General features: G+C 45.6%; 1 protein-coding gene across 8 annotated transcripts in view; it reads right to left on the bottom strand.

The window, feature by feature from the left end:
* Positions 1-19,364, bottom strand: part of PTPRA (protein tyrosine phosphatase receptor type A) — a 164,977-nt gene that overhangs the window by 8,727 nt on the left and 136,886 nt on the right. For all 8 annotated transcript variants that reach the window (XM_087445509.1, XM_014790124.2, XM_087445513.1 and 5 more), the window contains 11 exons: positions 19,267-19,357; positions 18,011-18,087; positions 10,591-10,627; positions 6,727-6,824; positions 5,408-5,527; positions 4,490-4,656; positions 3,865-4,000; positions 3,030-3,179; positions 1,792-1,885; positions 1,414-1,490; positions 820-954 (listed from right to left, as the gene is read on the bottom strand). In XM_087445509.1, the coding sequence (XP_087301635.1) occupies positions 820-954; positions 1,414-1,490; positions 1,792-1,885; positions 3,030-3,179; positions 3,865-4,000; positions 4,490-4,656; positions 5,408-5,527; positions 6,727-6,824; positions 10,591-10,627; positions 18,011-18,087; positions 19,267-19,357 (1,182 nt within the window). The remainder of the gene's footprint in view (positions 1-819; positions 955-1,413; positions 1,491-1,791; positions 1,886-3,029; positions 3,180-3,864; positions 4,001-4,489; positions 4,657-5,407; positions 5,528-6,726; positions 6,825-10,590; positions 10,628-18,010; positions 18,088-19,266; positions 19,358-19,364) is intronic.

The following is a 19,364-nucleotide window of genomic DNA, read 5'->3' as shown; positions in this document are numbered from 1 at the left end:
AGGGAAGAAAGCATTTTGAGGAGGAGGGAGGCACTGACTGTTTCAGGAGCACTGTCTGAACACAGACTGGGCCACCTAGTAATAGAGAGAGAGGAGAGGGTGGGAGGTGGGCAGAGAAAGAGTGATCCTTGAGATGGACAGTGCTCAGTAGAGGCGGCAAGACTCTGACTCAGTGACAGTGTTACGAAATTTCCTATACTGACTTAGGGAGCTGACTTAGTGGGCCTCGAAGGTCCCTTTATATTCTGAGTTCCCAGACAACTTTATAATTGACTTTAGGGCTTTTTTCTTTAAAAGATTTCCTTGTTATTGAATGTTAACTTAGAAATTTCTTTTTGTTATTGCTCAAATTCTATTGTTTTCTGCTGTGTAATCACCAAAGAGGGGACATCTTCCCTCAAGTCCTCTAGCTCCTTTCTCTGGCTTGGAAGGCACCCTCTTCTTAGGGACACTCACAGGAGCTCCACATCAGAGGCTTGGTCTGGCTCTGTATCCCTCCTCTCACTAGCTTGCCCTGCCTGCAGAGGTGGGAGGAGAGGGTGTGCACAAAGCTAGGCTCGGGGAAACTGTACTCAGGAGAGAAGAATGAGGGTGTAAACGATCTGGGAACCAAATGGAGGCTCAGACCGCACTGCTCTTCCAGTCCTGAGAGAAGCTACTGATTGCTCCCACATCAACTGCCTGGGCAAAATTGCCTGGAAATGGCTCTTTGGATGGTTCAAGACAAAGAAAAAGTCCAAAGATATCTTCTAGCCTCCCTCCTGCCCCCTTTTTCACGCGGTCTCTGTCTCCCACAGCCCAGGACCTTTTTGAGCTCACCTGGCCTCTCTCCTCCAGTTCTGTTAGCATCACGATGGAGCAGGATTTCCACTCCCAGATCATTCGCCAGAAGTCCTCAATTGTGTGGAGAAGAGGGCCCTGGCTGGCGATGTAGGAGTCCTTCTGCCGGTAGCCCTGTACAGGCCAGGCCAATGGAAGGAGTCAGGTAGTTTGATCAGGGAAGGGCTAGCGGAGAAGACAGGCCACTGGGAAGGGATAGGGGCTGCTTGGAGGCAAACTCATCCTAGGCAGAGTGCCCCTTTTGCCAAGGATGAAACCCTGTCTGACTCCCTGGTGTCTTTCTATGAGGGCAAGGGAAGGGGAGCTGGGGCTAGGAGGAAGAGAGCAGGAATGGAAAGAATCAGAGGTTAGTGTTTTCAGCCTTTGGTTGTGGTTTGTGTTCTGAACCTTTTCCTCCAGCTATTACCCGATGCGTGCCCCATTTCCCCCACCTTCTGCTCTCTGGGGCCTGACAGACTTAGTGTGCAGGGTGGGTGGGTGGGAATCCTCCCAAGCACGGGGAAGGTGGCACTGCAAGGCCCAGCTGACTCTCCATGGTGTGCTGGGAGCTCTGGGGACACAGCCACCACTTACATCAATGAAGGATGCGTTCACGTAGTCTGTGTTCTCCTCACCCCTCTTAACTGGAATGATCACTCTGTTGAATTCATCTGCAGGAAGGACAGCGGCTGTGGCTCCCCAATATCACTTGTGCTCTCCTCCCCACCCCAGGCCCTGGGCAGATATAATCCCAGCTGGGCAATAACATGCCTGTTCCTAGCCCAGGGAGAGAGATTTTGGCCTTCACGCTCTTTTATTTCCAGAAGCCACTAAAGAACTGGGAGCAACAAGAGGCAACGCCGTTGATTCTTGTCTCCAAGCTGATCATTAATTAGTACCTTAGAAGTGGAAGGGGTGAAGGGAAAGTGGGGAGGGGGCATCAAGGCTTTGGGATGGAGAGAGGGCTCTTACATGGAATGATCTGTAAAACCCGGTTCTTCTTCATGTTGGCAGGAAGGTTTCCAGTCCGCATCTTGTCATTCTGGATTTTGATTGATGTTAACTTCTGAATCAGGAAGGGGAGGGGAAATATTACTGATCCCAGTAACTGAACTTGACAAGATTATGCCTATCACTGGACCTGCATCTCCAGGCCACACTGCTGCATACAGCTCTTCTTACCAAAGCCCTGACCTCCATTTCTACATATCAAGACATTGTTTCTTCTGTCTTTAAGCTCAGTGAACTTGTCTTTAAGCCAAGAGAGTGTTTGGGAAACAATGCCTTCTGGGCTCCTGTGGACGCTTCTGTGATTCCCTTGGGCTGGAACTTTATGATCCTGGAGCAAGGATCCCAGCCCCGTAAGACTGAGTGTGCCCTCCTTCCCTCTCTCCCTGCTGTTCCACCCCCAGAGGCTGTCTTAGACTCTTTAGAAAATCTTATTCAAATGCACATCCTCCTTTCCCTGATTCTGAGGTTCCTTCTTGATCTTTGCTATTCAAAGTGTAGCCCATAAACCAGCAGCATCAGCCTCATCTTGTTAGAAATGCAGACTCTCAGGCCCCAACTTAGACCTGCTGAATCAGAACCTGCATCCTAACAGGTTCCTCAGGTAATCTGTGTGCAAATTACAGTTTGAGAGGGAGTGTTTTAAGGAAGGTGGTCTTGCCCATCCCAACCCAAAATCTCTTGCTTCTGGGAGCACTTTTATTAATGAGAGTGTGACATATTCCTTAGGGGTCAGCAACCTATGGTCCATAGGCGAAATCTGGCCTGCTGCCTGTAAGTAAAGTTTTATGGAAACACAGCCACGCTCATTTGTTTATGTAGTGTCTATGGCTACTTTTCTGCTACAACTGCAGTGTTAAGTAGTTGCAACAGAGACTGTATGGCCTGCCAAGTTGAAAATATTTACTATTTGGCCCTTTACAGAAAAAGTATGCTTTTGCTGTACATTATAATCACCAGGGAGGGGGGTGCACTGGGAAAAAAAATACCATTGACTCTTTTTTTTCCCTAAATAGAACCCTAGTGATTCTAATATGCAGGACAAGTTGAGAACGACTAGGGTATGAGTCAAAGGCCAGAGACCCACCTCTTTACCCACAAACCTAGCAAGGGCACTCCCCATTTGTGGGAGTCAAGCATCCCACATGCCCCAGATCACATGGATCCTTCAATCTGAAAGAGGTGGTTAAGCTCCAACTCACCTTAAACTCCTCCTCTAATCCATTGTTGCTGGTCCCTGGGATTTTGTTGTAAATTTTCTGCAGATGTGTTTCTAGAGAGGTCACTTCCAGTTCTGTATCTCCATAGAGATAATGCTCCAGAAGGGCTTGGTATATGAAGACGTACTGCATCTGAAACACAGATGATGCCCAAGTTCCCAGTTATACACAACATGGTTCTTGTGGCAACAGAGCACCCCGTTCCACTCCCATTTCACCCAAGTCCACTTCTCCTTTGATCCTAGCAGGGATAAAACGATTTGCTCTCATTGTCCCAATACAGTTAGGCAGAACTTGAAATGCATGAGTCCCGCTGGAGGTGCTTAACTGGGGAGGGAGGGTCCTACCATGGCACCTGCCTGGAGAGAAGAACAAATCCAACTCCTGCTCACTCTAAAAGAGCACATATTCGATAGTCTGAAGGGGGTCTCAAAATCTGGTGACACCTGTGCCAGCCTTCTTCCCAGTGCTGAACCGTTTGAACCTTGTGCCCTAACCACAGAGCTGATCTCACTGCTGCTCCCAGACATGGCTGAGCCGCGTCACAACTCTGTGGGCACTCGCTCTCTTGGCTGCTTCCCTCAGGACCTGTTCCTTCTTCTTAGAGCCTAGTGCAAATGACACCTGCCCTGCCTTCCCAATTCCCCTGGGCACAACCTCTTCTGTGCTCCATGTTTCTTTCAAGACATAACTTACAAGGACCCTTCATCACACTGTACGATGATCATTTACAATAATCTGGGAGGCAATCCACAAGGCGGATAGATGTTTTGGTCCTGGAACGCCCCCACCCTCACTTCACCCACAAATCACTCACGTCTGTTTGCACCATCTGGCAGCGCTGTGCTCGGATGCGGCTCACAAAACCATACACGTCCACCTTCCGTTCTGTATGCATCATGTCCAGCATGGCATCAATGACGACAAAGGTACCTGTACGCCCTACACCTGCACTGTAGTCAGAGAGCAGGGGTGTTACCAGGATAGCCAGCATGCTTTGTGGGAACATACAGGGAGGGGGCAGCACAGGCTGGGGCTCTTTCTTCAAGTCTCTAAATTCTAATTCTGAATGCAGTAGAGCTAGGAATCTCGTGAAGCCAACAACCCCACTGTACCCTGAACTCCTTACCTCTAGCTATCAGGACCAGGCAACTTTGACACTTAGAAGGGTCTGAGGGCTCCAAGTACACAAGGCAGCACTCAACCTGGCATAGCAGTGGTCTCCCCACCCACAATCTTGGAGGACTGACTTCCCTCTTTCCTCAAGTGCTCTCCATCCAGCACCAAAACTTGAGGAATCTCCCTGGCTGCTGCCCCAGGGCCCCAACAGCTCATTTGCTCTGTGCCAGCCTCCTTAGCCAGGGCCCCTGTGCTTTCCCCTGCTCTGGCCATGGGAGCAGAATGTGGTATGAGCGGGGAGCCAAGGGTCAGGCCACACTGACCTGCAGTGGACCACGATGGCCCCTGCATACTGAGGGTTACAGGCCTTCACCTTCTTGAGGAACTTGAGCATGCCGATTGGGGTGAAAGGTACCCCAAAGTCTGGCCAGCTGGTAAAGTGGAACTGAGTGATGAGGCGCTGTGGCTTTCTGTTGGTCACGTCACCCACCTGTGAAGTAAGGAGATCCTGTGTGTTGGCCTTAACACTCTGGGGTAGGGTAGCAACAGGCAAAGGAGGGTGAGGCTTAGGGGCTGGGACCAGCTGTGGTTGTCAGTGATAATGGGGACGTGAGAGTATACCCAAGGAAGGTTAACCATGGACAGAGAATCTTCCCAGGAACCCCATGGGGTAGGCAGGGCTGTTACTATTATTCTCAGCCTATAGATGTGGAATGTGAAACTCAGGGAAGTTAAATGACCTGATCGAGGTCCCAGAACTAGTAAATGGCAAGGTCAGAACTAACATGCAGGTCTCCTGACTCTTGGTAAACTCCCTTTTCATAGCACCACACACCCCTCAGCTGAAGGCAACCTTTGCTCAAGCCTCCAGGGTCACTCTGGAGGGTTAGGAGCAGGGCCCACCAAATCCTTGATGTCAGGAGCCTTTGGACTAAGAAAGGAGGAGAGGTGAGTCAAGTACTCAGAAGATTACATCACTTCCTGATGTACTTGGTTCATACCTAGATGATCAAACACCATCTCAATAATACTTTTTCTCCCAGCCATGGAAATGCTCCTCTCTTAGCTGTGACAAAGAAGTTCCCTGGGAGCTCAGATCTCTGATTTCAGAGTGCAAACGTACCACACACTCCGCGGTTCCTGACCACCCTGAGTAAGAGGGGGGATGACCCAGCCTTTTTCGACCTCTTAATGGTCAGTAGATCCTAAACAGAACCGAGAAAGGAGGCAAGAGACAGTACCTGTTGAATGCAGAACTTTCGCACGGTGTAGTCCACCAAGACAGTCACATCCTCTACCGACACACGGATATTCCCATAGGTCCAGCAGCCTTGGTCTGGCCAGTACTGGGCACACTTGCACTGGAAAGGAACAGACACACATCCCCTGACCACAGACCTCCCGCCCTGGCAAGTGCAAAGGGGCTGAAAGGAAAGGACCACAAAAGCCTAGACTGAAGTCCCCAGAAAGCCCTGTGGTCTCTTCTCTCACCTCAGTCAGCTGTCGACTTATTCATTTTAACTGTTCTTTTTTCAAGTTCCTCAGCTTCCATTCTGTTTAGCACAATCTCTTAACTTATGCACAGCCGAAGCCCTACACTTCTTGCTCTTTTCCACCCCCATTCCCTCAGTTCAGGGCAAATTAGAAGCCATTTTACCTACAGAATCTGCACTTCCACAATATCCCCGGTCATACGCTAGGGGCAAGCATGCCTGATGTTCTAGAACCAGCAATCTGCTATGAGGGGGTCACCAGGGTGGATTGATGCCGAATGTAAACCTGCTACGAGAGGCCTAAGGCCTTCTCTGGTGCCTAGGCCTTGGACAGCTTCCAAAAGCCAGAGGTCCAACTGGAGGAAACCCAAACCAACTAGATCTAAAGCCAAGCCCTAGTGCTATCCTTCCTAAGCACTATGGAGCTGCTAATCAACACACCCAACAACCCATTGTGGGGATCAAGGTGACTCAAGGGCCATCCTGGAGAAAGACTGTCATGAAATGGGGATTCCTCTCTGGGGCTTGATCCGGGACTCAAGACTGGTGCTGGCTGTGGCTCAGTGATGGGGCTGCCCAGGCATGGACTTGGCAGCCACAAAAAGAAAAGGATCAGTCAGAAAGCTGCCTGCAGGATCAAGCCAGGGCCTCAGATTCCCTTGTACCCACAGGGTCTCAGTCATACAGTTCCCTCTGCTGATTCAGGAGAAGGGTCAGGAAACCAGGGGAAGGCAAGACTAGAGAAGCCAGGGGAGAAAGGCCACTCTGTGGCTTTTCCTTGGCTAATGGCCCAAGTCTTTCTTCCAGGTTGTTTGGGAACCAGGGTGAGTTGTTTGACTACCAGACATAGGGAACATAGCATAGGCACACCCCTGAGGTTCATCGGAGGCTTCCAGGCCATAGGAAAGTCTGGTAGGCATACTGGCCGGGGTTCTGTCTGGATGAATGTCTGGCACAGGAGCCACAAAAGGTGGACAGCCCAGGCTCAAACACAGAGCTCCAACAGAACAGTCCCTCTGCTGGTCATGCCTGCCTCAGGGGCCCACCTATCGAATTTTTTCACTCACCTCCTTTCTCTCCTTCAGGTTGGTCACCATGACAATGGTGGCTGTGTTTTGTTCCCAGATCATCCTCCAGAAATCATTCACCGTTTCTTCTTTTGGTCCTAAAGTAGCCAATAGCAAAGATGAGGAGAATACACACCAAGGGGAAGAAAGATGCTGGGAAACTGGGAACATTCATTCCTGACTTTTGGAAGCCTGTGCCCACACATCCCCAGCTAAATATCCAGTCCATCTATCCATCCACTCAACTACTAACTGAACACTTCCCACGTATCCACCATCTATGTGCCAGGCACTTCAAAAGGAAGTGCAGTGGGGGTGGGAGGTTGTCAAAATATAAAGAGAACACGAACAATGTCTCCCAAGGATATCATAGTTGAAGATTAGAAATCATGACTGCTCACTGAATACTGATGTTATGGGCCAGACATTGAGCTAAGTGCTTTATATCTGACTTACTCCTTCCTACCATGCTCTGAGGTGGGTGTCATCAGCCACAGAGAGGTTGGGCGACTTGCTTAGGCTGGAATTTAAAACTGACCTCCCACACAGCCTTTTCCAGAAAGCCACTAGAAGATTTCTAAACAAAAAATGAGGGAGCAAACAAACAGAGAGAAAGAAACGGGATCTAACACAGGAGAGAGGCTAATGGAATTCCCAGGAAACCAATCCAGAACAGAACCAAAGAAAGGAGGTCCTAGAAAGATCCCAAGATAAAAAATTAACCTTAAAAAAATTAAACTTCATGTATCTGAAGGCACTGAGAGGAAACATATACTTCTAGTGAAGAGTTTGGGGAAAAAAAAAATCAGTGCTAGGTATATAAAAAACTCAGTGAATAGGAAAAAAAGGCAATGATTAACTCTTGGAAAAGAGGAAAACCAAAAACTGTACAAAAAATCATATAATACTATGTGCTTCAGCTATGAATAATACTGGTATAGTAATAATAATGTAAATAATAAATATTATCTTAACCCCAAATTGTGATTTAACTGTACTGGGAGAATGGGGAAAAGGGACATGTCTGTGTTATGTCTGTCTGTCTGAGTGTGAGAAGTTTATAAGAGGATTAAATAAATTATCATCTACCATAAGAATAAATCAACAGATAAAAGCGGCTGCATTAGACTAAAAAAGTGAAGAGGAAATGGGGGACAACTTTTGTTTTTATTAGCTTTGTAATATCCTTTGACTTTATTAAACTTTGTATTCCCTTTAGTAAAATAAAAAGTACTAAAAAGAAAAACAAATAATGATAGAAGTGGACACATGCCACAAAGACATACAGAGCAGAAACTGTTTCATTGTCTGGCAGTGATAGGAGGTGGTGACACTTGAGCCATTTGTTAGGATATCAGGTGGATGGGAGTTTATAAAGGGGACACAGGGAGAAAAGGCACTCTAGGCAGAGGTGCAGGGGGCTAGCAGCCAGAAAGAGCATGAGACATCTAGGACGGCAAGCAGTTTAGTGAGGTCATTGCGCATAGCGTGGTAGAAGAGGGAGCTGGGAAGACAGATAAGGTACCAGAAGCTAAAAGGGTAGAGAGGCCAGGCTAAGGCAGGCTCATGCTACTGATATTGGAAAATTGTTATAGGACTTTCATGAGAATCCTGATAAAAGTTTTGCATCAAGAAAGGCCATTCTGGTGGAAGAAATGCAAGGAGCAAAGCTGGGGCCTGGAGGTATCAGTCAGTAGGCTAATGCAACAGAATTGGAAGAAAAGATGGGAATCAGGCAGTGTGTCAGAGAAGACAGATACTGGAGAGAAAAACGAGGACTAGTCTTACTCTGAGCAAGGGATAAGAGGAGATCTGGGTGATCCCAAATCTGGCTTGGTTGATTAGATAGATTACAGTCCAGTTATGGTGACAGCCAGAGAACACAGGATAAAAAGCAGTTTAGGGGCTGAGAAAGAGTCATGTTTTAGTTTCTGATATTGAATCTAAAGAGTCTGTGGGGGTATCCAGGAGGACGGGTACAAAATTCACCTGAAAACATGGCTCAGGAGCTCAAGAGAAGCAGGACCCAGTCAAACAGAAGTGGGTATTAGATGAGGTCTCAGAGAGAATACAGAGGGGGAGAAGAAAAGAAGGGGCCCAACAAAGAATGCTAGGGATCCTTAGCATTACTCAAGTTCAGACAGAACAAAAATCCTGGGAAGGAGACGAAGGAGGAGCAGACGGAGAAGCAGGCGAACTGAAAGAAATGGTGCCATGAAAGACAAGAATGGAGTTTCAAGGAAGTAGTCATCCACAAACTGAGGGGGAAACTATATCTAAAGGGAGAGAAAGAAGAATAAGAGCCAGAGAAGAAATATCTAGAAAAGTGAGAAAAATCAAGATAACTATCAGGAAATAACGGAGGAGAGTTTTAAGAAGTGTGAAGTACTGTGGAGAGGCTCAGAAGGATGGGAGTCTGACAAAAGGGCCCCCAGAAAGTCACAGGTGACCTTAATACAACAAATATTTTAGTGTCAACAAGGCCTCATGGCTACAGAGGAAGGGAAAGCCGGGCCTGGTCAGGCAATGGCCAGGCCCCAGTGGGAGACTGCTAGAGCCAGGAGGATCTAAGGCTTTTCCCGACCACTTTCTTTTACCTCTCTCTCTCTTTATCTCTGTCATAGTACTGTCCACTAGAACTTTCTGTGACGATGGAAATGTTTCATATCTTGCACTACTATGGTAGCCTCTAGCCACATATGGCTCTTGAGCCTTAAAATGTGACTAGTACGACTGAGAAACTGAATTTTAAATTTTATTTAATTTTAATTAAAAATTTAATTTAAATATCCACATGTGGCTAGTGGCTACCATACTGAACAGCACAGCCACTTACTAAAATTTGTTAATTTTGCTGTAAATTGTCCTCTACCAACTAAAGGCTCCAAAAAGGCAGGGCCATATTCTCTTTTACTCTCCACATATCCCCATCACCTAGGCCAGTGCCTGGCACACAAGAGATGGTCAATAACTATTTGTTAAGTGACTAAATAAATGGGCTTTGATGGACCATAATAACATCAATTACTTTTTTCTCTCCCTCTTTTTTTTTTTTTGTGAGGAAGATTAGCCCTGAGCTAACATCCGTTGCCAATCCTCCTCTTTTTTTGCTGAGGAAGATTGGCCCTGGGCTAACATTCGTGCCCATCTTCCTCTACTTTATATGGGACGTTGCCACAGCATGGCTTGACAAGCAGTGCATATGTCCGCGCCTGGGATCCAAACCTGTGAACCCCGGGCTGCCAAAGCAGAGCGTGCAAACTTAACTGCTATGCCACCGGGCCGGCCCCCATCAATTACTTTTTAATGCTACAAACATCAAGATATTTTTGCTAGGATCCCAAAGGTGAGGACACTGGTCAGAACTTCAGTCTATGTGTGCAGAGCATGTGCAGGACCATGGCACTGAGTCCCTACTCTGAGGGTTCCTAGACCACTTATCTGTAAATAACAGTGGAGCTCAGGCCCACAAGTAGGGGCAGGAGATGAGCCAGCCCGGACCCTGTGAGGTGGCCAATCCTCTCTGGAGACTGAATCCAAATTTGAACTCTGAGCCACCTGGCTTGAACCTAAGGTTTCTAAAAGGCCCCAAGACAGAGGGCCTCATAAGACTGTGTTTTGTGTGTATGTCCTTCTCCAGTCTTTTTTATGCACATATACAAAAGGACCTCTTTTAAAGGACCCCTGGCTACTATGCCATCGAGATCAAGGCCCCTAGTTGTAAACCTGCAAGGTGGATTACATTTCTTTCAAGGGGTAATAATGATAGAAAAGCTGATTAGTCTATTTAGCATGGAAGAAAAAACCCAAATCTACTATGAGCTCATGGTTAAGCCTAAGAGTAAAAAATTATCATTACTTTACCTTGTGCAGCAATGAATTTGTTCTTTTCTTGGTAGCCCTGGGGGGCGCGGGGAGAGGAATAGGGGAGAAAAAGAAAGTGAAAACCAAAAATGGATTGGAATGAAATTCTCCAGACTCCGAACCAGTTAACAAAGCCTCCCTTGTGAAAAGATCCAGGAAATTAACAAGGATTTCCATTCTAGAAATCTCCAAGGGATTAGCTTTGGATAGCAGGAATCAATGATTACAAAGATTACATGGTCTAGGTAGTCTTCTTAAAGTGAATTATTAATGAACACCAGTATAAGAACACCCAAATACCAACTCCTAGGCTAGACTCTGTTTCTGATGCTTTCTCAACAGCTGACAATCTGGGTCTTAGTGTTAATGGATAAGAACCCTCCAAGGCAGAAGCATATGTGGTGGTTCCAGGGGTAAAGTTGGGCCCATACTAGGAAGGGAAAAGGGTTATTTTCTTGATGAAGTTTTTAACTTCAAAACTTTCTTGAAGTATTTACCCAGGTGCAAAAACTTTCTGGGAACAGTCTGTGGGTATGGTGGAACAGCTCCCAGTGTTTGACTATAGGGTTCTCCAGGCAGTGGGGGACAAGAAGCAAAGGAGCCTGGGGATGCCACTTAACAGATAAGGAGCCTCTGAAAAACTGACAACTGGCCGTAACTTTCTTTTCCAGTCTTTATTGTTTCAGTCATACATCTTTCCAATTTTATTGTTTAAATGTAGTGTTCACTTGAGAACTCCTGGTTAAGTGAAAAATCATTTGGTTTAAGGATTGTAAATTATCCTCTGCCGCTCTCAGACAGCAGTAAGATGGGCAATGAGGGAGGCAGCTTCCTGGATGGGACACCATGTCACACCAAGGTGATGACGTGAAATACAAGTCTGCAAGGCAGTAGCAGAATAAAGGAGGGACCTGAGTCTGAGAAGCCACTTCCTATTCCAGTTCAAACAAGGGTAGGGCAGGATTGCTTCCCAACACAAAAGGAGAAAGCTTCAGGCCTCGAGCTGGGCATGGTTAGAGTCAGCATCAGGAAGCTTGTTAAAATTTTTGATGAGGAGAGGAATTTAAGTTTCTGCAAATATATATATATATATATATTTTTTTTTTGTGAGGAAGATCGGCCCTGAGCTAACATCTGCCAATCCTCCTCTTTTTTGCCGAGGAAGACTGGCCCTGGGCTAACATCCATGCCCATCTTCCTCCACTTTATATGGGACACCACCACAGCATGGCTCGCGAAGCGGTGCGTTGGTGCCCGCCCGGGATCCAAAACGGCAAACCCCGGGCCGCCGCAGCGGAGCACGTGCACTTTACCGCTTGCACCCCCAGGCCCGCCCCACTGCAAATATTTTTAATCATTAGAATATGGAAACCGAGAAAGCCTTACTTCAGAATGCTGCATTCTGCTTATAGTACTAAACTTGTAATTACAACTGAAGCTCTTAGAGTATGTTAAGCCACGTCATATCCCTGGCTCCACAAGAAGTCACTGCTGAATTCTCACTGGAGCATGTGGGCCATGAATACTCTGAAAGCACAGTTGGAGGGCCCAGCCCCAAAGTGCTTCCTGCCCTATCGTTACCAGAAGTGTGCCACATGTCCCCCAGGAAAGCATGCCTACATAGTGATATGGCGGCACTGCTTAACCAGTACAGTATAACTAGAATGAAGCAAAATTACCAATTTTCCCTGTGTCATGTTGATGAAATGTGCCTCCCTGGTTCCTGAGATGTCTTTGGGCTCTGAAAGTCAAATCCCAGCTGGCTCTAGCTGGTAGCAACATTCCTACCAGTTAAAAAAACCCCACATTGGGGCTGGCCCGGTGGCGCAAGCGGTTAAGTGCGCGCGCTCCACTGCGGTTGCCCAGGCTTTGCCGGTTTGGACCTGGGGCATGCACCGACGCACCGCTTAGCAAGCCATGCTGTGGCGGCGTCCCATATCAAGTAGAGGAAGATGGGCATGGATGTTAGCCCAGGGCCAGTCTTCCTCGGCAAAAAGAGGAGGATTGGCAGATGTTAGCTCAGGGCCGATCACACAGGCACACGCACACACACACACACATGCACTTCTAAAGACCCTATATACTTGTAGACGTCTAAAGATGAGTGAGGAAACTGGTCCCTCCTAAGACTCCAGGTTGGAGGCCCACTTGCCAACTGTGCCGCTGCATGTTTCGTCTCCTCCTGTGACCAAAGCCAGGTTCACTTTCAGATCTTTGTGTTCCCCAAACCACAGGGCCCATTCCCCCTTGCCTGATACTACCACTCTGTGGTGCCTGGTACTTCCCTTCAAGATCCATGTCTGATCTTAGTTTTCTGTGCAAAACGGTCTTGGTAAGTGGTTGCCAGGGGGTGGGAATGGGGATTAACTGTATATAGATATATATGGACAAGAAGGTTGTTACTGCAGTGAGCAAAATGTTCTAAAAGTAAGAGGCAGTAGACAGGGTTTCTTTTTTGAGGTGATGAAAATGTTCTAAAATTGACTGGTGATGGTTGCACATATCTGTGAAAATACTGAAAACCACTGAATTACAAACTTTAAATGGGTGAAAATCACGGTATGTGAATTATATCTCAATAAATGTTAAAAAATGTTCTAAAACAATTGTGGTAATGGCACCGTTAATTCGGTAAGCTTACTTTAGTTTAGCATAGTCTGCCCCTACGATCCAAGTCCAAAGCATTTCTGCTCTCTTTCCCACTGGCTCTTACCTGCACTTAACCCTGGTGGCCACCTAACGCTTCCTCCATGCTTGACTCTTTGCCCTCTGAGATGCTCTTCTCTCCTCTTGCTCGGTGCGCCTGGCAGAGGCTGGTGGGCCCCAGGGCCCACCCTTCTCTCTCTAAAGACTTTCAAGGCCATGGCTTTGGAATATCTCCTCTGAGCTCCAGATCAATATGACCAACTGTATACTGGATACATCTACGGGGACCACGCTATACTCTACATACACCCTATACTCTCTTGCATATACAGTCACCAAGTCCTGCTAACTTCTACCTCCAAAGTAGCTTTTACTTTGTTGCTTCCTCTCCAACCCTTCTACAGGCCCTCATCATCTGTGACCTGCTACTGTAACAGCCCCCAACCGGCCCCTCCTAAATCCATGTTGCACATAGTAACCTAGGTGATCAATATACAGATGTGGCCATGTTACTCCTTGTCTTTAACACCTTTCAATGTTACTCAATTTCCTAGAAAATTAATCAAAACCCTTAGCTGTACTGAAAATTTGCAGATACTATAAGCAGCACCCAGTTCTACCCCTTCCAGCTTGACTTTCTTACTACTAAGAAACTAAAAGTTCAGTTCCCTAGACTCTCTTACAGCTCAGTTCTGCATAAAACCTAGCTTCTTCCTAGCAGATGCTCCCACACAAGACTTCGGGTAGAAGTGAGCAATGTGAGATGGTGACTGTGCTAGGAAGATCTGGTCTTTGGGCACACATGGGAGCAGAAGCAGAAGCATCCAGTTTTCTGTAGCACCTGTGCAGAGGTTTCACTCTGAGAGTTACATGGGGTAGTTGGGTACATCTATGGCTGCTCTGTTCCTCACTGAGCAGCACCTCAGCTTGGTTCACTGGCTCTCCCACAGATTTTGTAAGCTACCCAATATCTTATAATAAACCCCTTCCTGCTTAAAAGAGTAGACAAAAAGTAGACTCTGTGTCTGCAACTAAGAACCCCAATGGACACACTTGACATTCAATGCCTTCCAAGATCAAGTCTCTACTAATCCCTGAGTCTCATCCCCCATGACTTCCCATCTTGTACCTTATAACCTAAGACTTATAAGTACCTTATAATCTAAGTAATAGACTATTTCCAGTCTCTGACTTTGCTCATGCTTCTCCTTTTGCTTTGAAGTTTCTGCCCATCTTTCTTCTCTTGAACACTGACTTACCCTTCAATATTGAGCTCTACTGGATCACCAGATTGGCTGAATGTTTCTTTTGCTAAGCCCCACAGAACCTGGCTATACTTCCTTCATGCACATTGCACATTATAGGAAATGATCTACCTGTGTGCCATACCAGGGACCATATCTTTTTTTTTTTTTTTTTTTTGTGAGGAAGACTAGCCCTGAGCTAACATGCGATGCCAGTCCTCCTCTTTTTGCTGAGGAAGATTGGCCCTGGGCTAACATCCATGCCCATCTTCCTCTACTTTATATGGGACGCCATCACAGCATGGCTTGACAAGCAGTGCATGGGTGTGTGCCTGGGATCTGAACCTGCGAACCCCAGGCCGCTGAAGCGGAGTGCGCACTTAACCGCTGCGCCACCAGGCCAGCCCCCAGGGACCGTATCTTATCTCTGTAACCTTTGAGCGTACCCACAGTGCTCGGCACATAGCAGGTGCTCAAAAGAGTTTGACTGAGTTTAATAAATCGTGAAACCTAAATGCTTTTAATCCTTGACTCTTAGGCATGTTAATCATAAGTCTTTTCCTGCTTTTCTACTTTTACTGAGTTTAGTGTCCCAGATTTAACCCTCTTCATCTAAACTCTCATCTCACCTATTAATGACTCTCCAATAACCATCAAGGCATTATAGGATGCCCTACTGTGAGCTCCAACTAAGCATGGCCAAAGGAGAAGGCTTGTTTGCTCCTAGTGCCTTGCTCATCACCACCATAAATAAACCCATCTTAGCTGCTTACCAGGCTTAACATCCAACTAAATTTTATCTGTCTTCACCTTTAATGTGAGAAGAAGCCAGACTGGATATGGTGACAGACACTGCTGGTTACTAACTCAAAAGCCATTCCTCCCCTTTCTTCCTTACTATCAGAACCATGGTTTTGTTTGGATATTTACCTTCCTTTGGCTTGGAAGGTGACCATTCCCCAGCCGCATAGGGTAAATCATGATAATTCTCAATGCCCTAGCAAGTGACTAGAGAGAGGGTGTAAACATGTGATCCAATCCTGGCCTGCTGGCCCTGAAGAGCAGTGTAACGGAGAGGCTTCTGGGAAAGGTCGTGCTCCTTAATCTTAAGAGAAAAGCATATGCAGAAAGGTTCCTCCTCTGTGCTGTTTGCTGTGTTTACAAGGAATGCTTGGAACTGCTGCAGCCATCTTGTGACCACAAGACATTGCTGACTGGCTGAAGACATCCAAGTAGAAAGATGGAAGCACCTGGGTTAAGGATGTCAACTATGTCACAGACTCAGCCAGCCCTAGAACTGGCCTACATCTGCCTCCTGATTATATGAGATACATAAATGTTCCTGTCTAGACCACTTTTAGTTGAGTATTTGCTTACCTGCAGAAGGAAACATTCTGATATTGCTATTTTCTTCCATATAACATTAAAGTCAACTTGTTCCTCCCAACCTTTTCATCATAATCCTTGATGTAGGTCCTGGGAATTCCAGCTGATTACTAGCCTTTCTCCATTTTCCTTATTTACCACATCAGTCATTTCTCTACCAGGGTTCCCTTCCTTCCAACCACAAACATGTGACCATCACTGTTAAAAATACACAGGAACTTCAGCAAATCCACTCCACCGGGGATGCCTGGACTGCTCCATTTCTGAAGTCCATCTGGGAGCCTAGTTTTTGGCCATAGCCTCTGGTTCTTCCATCTTTTTCCTTTTCTTATCCCAAACCTGCTTTTTCACTTTCTCAAGACCTAGTTCCTTGATCCCACCACCTTTTCCTGGTATATTAGTTCATTCCTAACATCACTTCCTTTCTCTACTGAACCTGAAGCCCTTGGCTGACTACTTGAAGCTGCAACTGACATCCCCAGCCCCTCTGTCTGAGTACCACATGTTCTCTGCGTATCACCAATCCCAGGGCCCAGTTGGAGAAAATCACATAACTGAGGCCCCTATACATCCATGATTTCCATCTTAGGTAGGCCTTCAGTACAGCTAGACATGCCTTTTTCTTTCCCTTTTCAGTATTCTTTCTTATTGATCTCAGAAGCTATTCTAAACTTTCATTACTCTCATGTCACAGTCCCATCCCCTTCTTTCAGCAGATAATCACGACTTTACTTCTTAGAGAAAACAGATGAGTTCCCTCAGCTTGATTCACCCACACATATCAACCATCTCTATCTATTCTATATTCTCCTTTACCATCCATCTCAGAGGAAGAAATGCCCTTTCTCATATTCAATGCTAATCTGTCCATCAGTATTCTTTTTAAAAAAATTGTGGTAAAATATACATAACATAAAATTGACTTTTTTTTCCTCCCCAAAGCCCCAGTGCATGGTTGTATATCTTAGCTGTTAAGTCCTTCTAGTTCTTCTATGTGAGCCGCCACCACAACATGGTTACTGACAGATGAGTGGTGTGGTTCTATGCCTGGGAACCGAACTCGGACTGCTGAAGTGGAGAGTGCTGAACTTTAACCACTAGGCCATCAGGGCTGGCCCAGAAAATTGACCATTTGTAAGTGTATACAGTTCTGTGGCATTAAGTTTATTCACACTGTTGGACAACCATCACCACCATCCATCTCCAGAACATTTTCATCTTCCTCAGCTGAAACTCTGTATCCATTAAACAATAATTCCCCATTCTCCCCTCCCCCTAGCCCCTGGCAACCACCATTTTACTTCTATCTCTATGAATTTGACTACTCTAGGTACTTCATATAAGTGGAATCACACAATATTTGTTCTTTTGTGACTGGCTTATTTCACTTAGCATAATATCTTCAAGGTTCATCTATGTTGTAGCATGTGTCCGAGTTTCCTTCCTTTTTAAAGGCTGAATAATATTCCACTGCATGTGTATACTACATTTTACTTATCCATGCATCTAGCGATGGAAATGTGGGTTGATCCATCTTTTGGCTATTGTGATTAATACTGCTATGAACATGGGTGTACAAATTTCATCAGTATTCTCTTCATGCATCCTGCTTCAGTAGTCAGGTTTGCTCTTACTAGCTTGCTCACTCTCTTGCTCTTCTTTTCAAACTCTCTTTACTGGCTCCTTCCCCAAGCCTATAACACATACTCAAGTCTCTCACACCACCTCTGTAAACATTCTCTAAATCACCCCTAAAAACCTCCTCCCAGTCTCAGTTCTTCTCTCAGGCCTTGGTTCATAGTAGACATGACTAACCAGACTTCCCTGGTGTCAGATATTCTTGTCCTGTTCTCCTTTACTTTTACTACAGATGGCAAGGCTTGCTTTTGTTCTCAGTTATCTGAATAAGCTCAATAAAGGGTTCACTGACTCTTACAGAAAAGTACACATTTAGATTCAGATTTCTGCCTGGGAAACCTCTGGGTTGGTGACAGGGTAAATATAAGAAACATTTTAAACTGTTTGATTTTGAAAAAAGTTTTCAATCCCTTAAAAAAATCAGACTCCTCAGGGAAAACTTAAAATGACAAATATTCCTCCTAACGTCATTCAAGGTAACAATGAGAAAAGCTCGAGTTCCTTACATTGATGAAGGAAGCATTGATGTAATCAGAATCTGGAACTCCTTCAACTGGTGTCAGATGGACTCTAGAGTGGTCATCTACAAAAAAAATATTAATATTTCAATTAAATCAAACTTTATTTCTCACTAGTCCTGATGCAACTAGGCCAGTTGAGACATCTGTGCCTATGTGTAGAGACACACACGTATAAAGATGTCACTGCAGCACTATTTATAACAGCAAAAAATTGGACACATCTCAACCATCATTAGGGGACTAGTTAAATAAATTAAGATATACCCACAATATGAAATAGTAAGCAGTTGATAAAAAGGAAAGAGAATACTTCTGTTTTTTGACAGATGAATTGCCAATATACATTGCTGAAAGAAAAAAAGTCAGAGCAATGTCTACAGCATACCAATTATATTTTAAAAACATATATAATATATATACACATATTCATACACAAATAAGATATAAATAGTTGTAAATGCTTAGTATAGTGGTAGTATAGTGTTTTCTAATATTATACACCCAAAAACACACCAGGAATTTTTTAAAGGATAAATTTTTTAAAAAAGCAATCATAAAAATAAAACAAAGTTCGGGAGCCAGCCTGGTGGCGTAGTGGTTAAGCCCACGTGCTCCGCTTCGGCAGCCCAGGGTTGGCAGGTTCGGATCCCGGGCGTGGACCTACACACCGTTCATCAAGCCATGCTATAGTGGTGTCCAACATACAAAATAGAGGAAGACTGGCACAGATGTTAGCTCAGGGCCAATCTTCCTCACACACACACAAAAGGCAAAGTTCAAATCAAACATTTTGCTCTCGCATTCCACTGGGTTACCCATATCCCATTCTAGAGACCACTGGCCTAGAAAAATGTCTGTTGGGTTATAGATCAACTGATTGGCAACGGCTAACTCTGGGAAGGGGTTATGAAGAGAACTCTCTATCAGAATTTCTTTGCAACGAGGACTACAAAAACCCACAACCAACACGCACTTCCTATCTGGCCCTAGTGAAAACTGCTCTCCTTGACCTCCTAGAAACTTTAGGCCTGCCACCAAACACCTGCTCAAGCACCCTAACTGACTTTATGAACACCTGGCGTCGGCCTGGGAGCCATAAAGTCTCTTCTAGCCCAAAGGCTTGACCGAACTCTTATTATCAACCTTCCTATGATCAATTTGCGAGATTCTTTCCCTCCTCAGAAAATCCAGCTAGAGATGCAGTTTCAGGTTACATCCCAAGAAACCCTACAAACACTCACACGGCAAGATGTTTACATATCGATTTTTTTCCTTGTTTTCTTCCTTGGAGGCAGCTTCACAAGTGGCCTGGATAGGACAAGCAGGGAGAGCCTGAAAG

The sequence above is a fragment of the Ceratotherium simum genome, chromosome 21, assembly GCF_057802395.1.
Source record: "Ceratotherium simum simum isolate JZ-2026a chromosome 21, ASM5780239v1, whole genome shotgun sequence".
Lineage (NCBI taxonomy): Eukaryota > Metazoa > Chordata > Mammalia > Perissodactyla > Rhinocerotidae > Ceratotherium > Ceratotherium simum.
The sequence above is the reverse complement of the archived record's forward strand: the minus strand, read 5'-3'. Positions and strand labels throughout refer to the sequence as shown.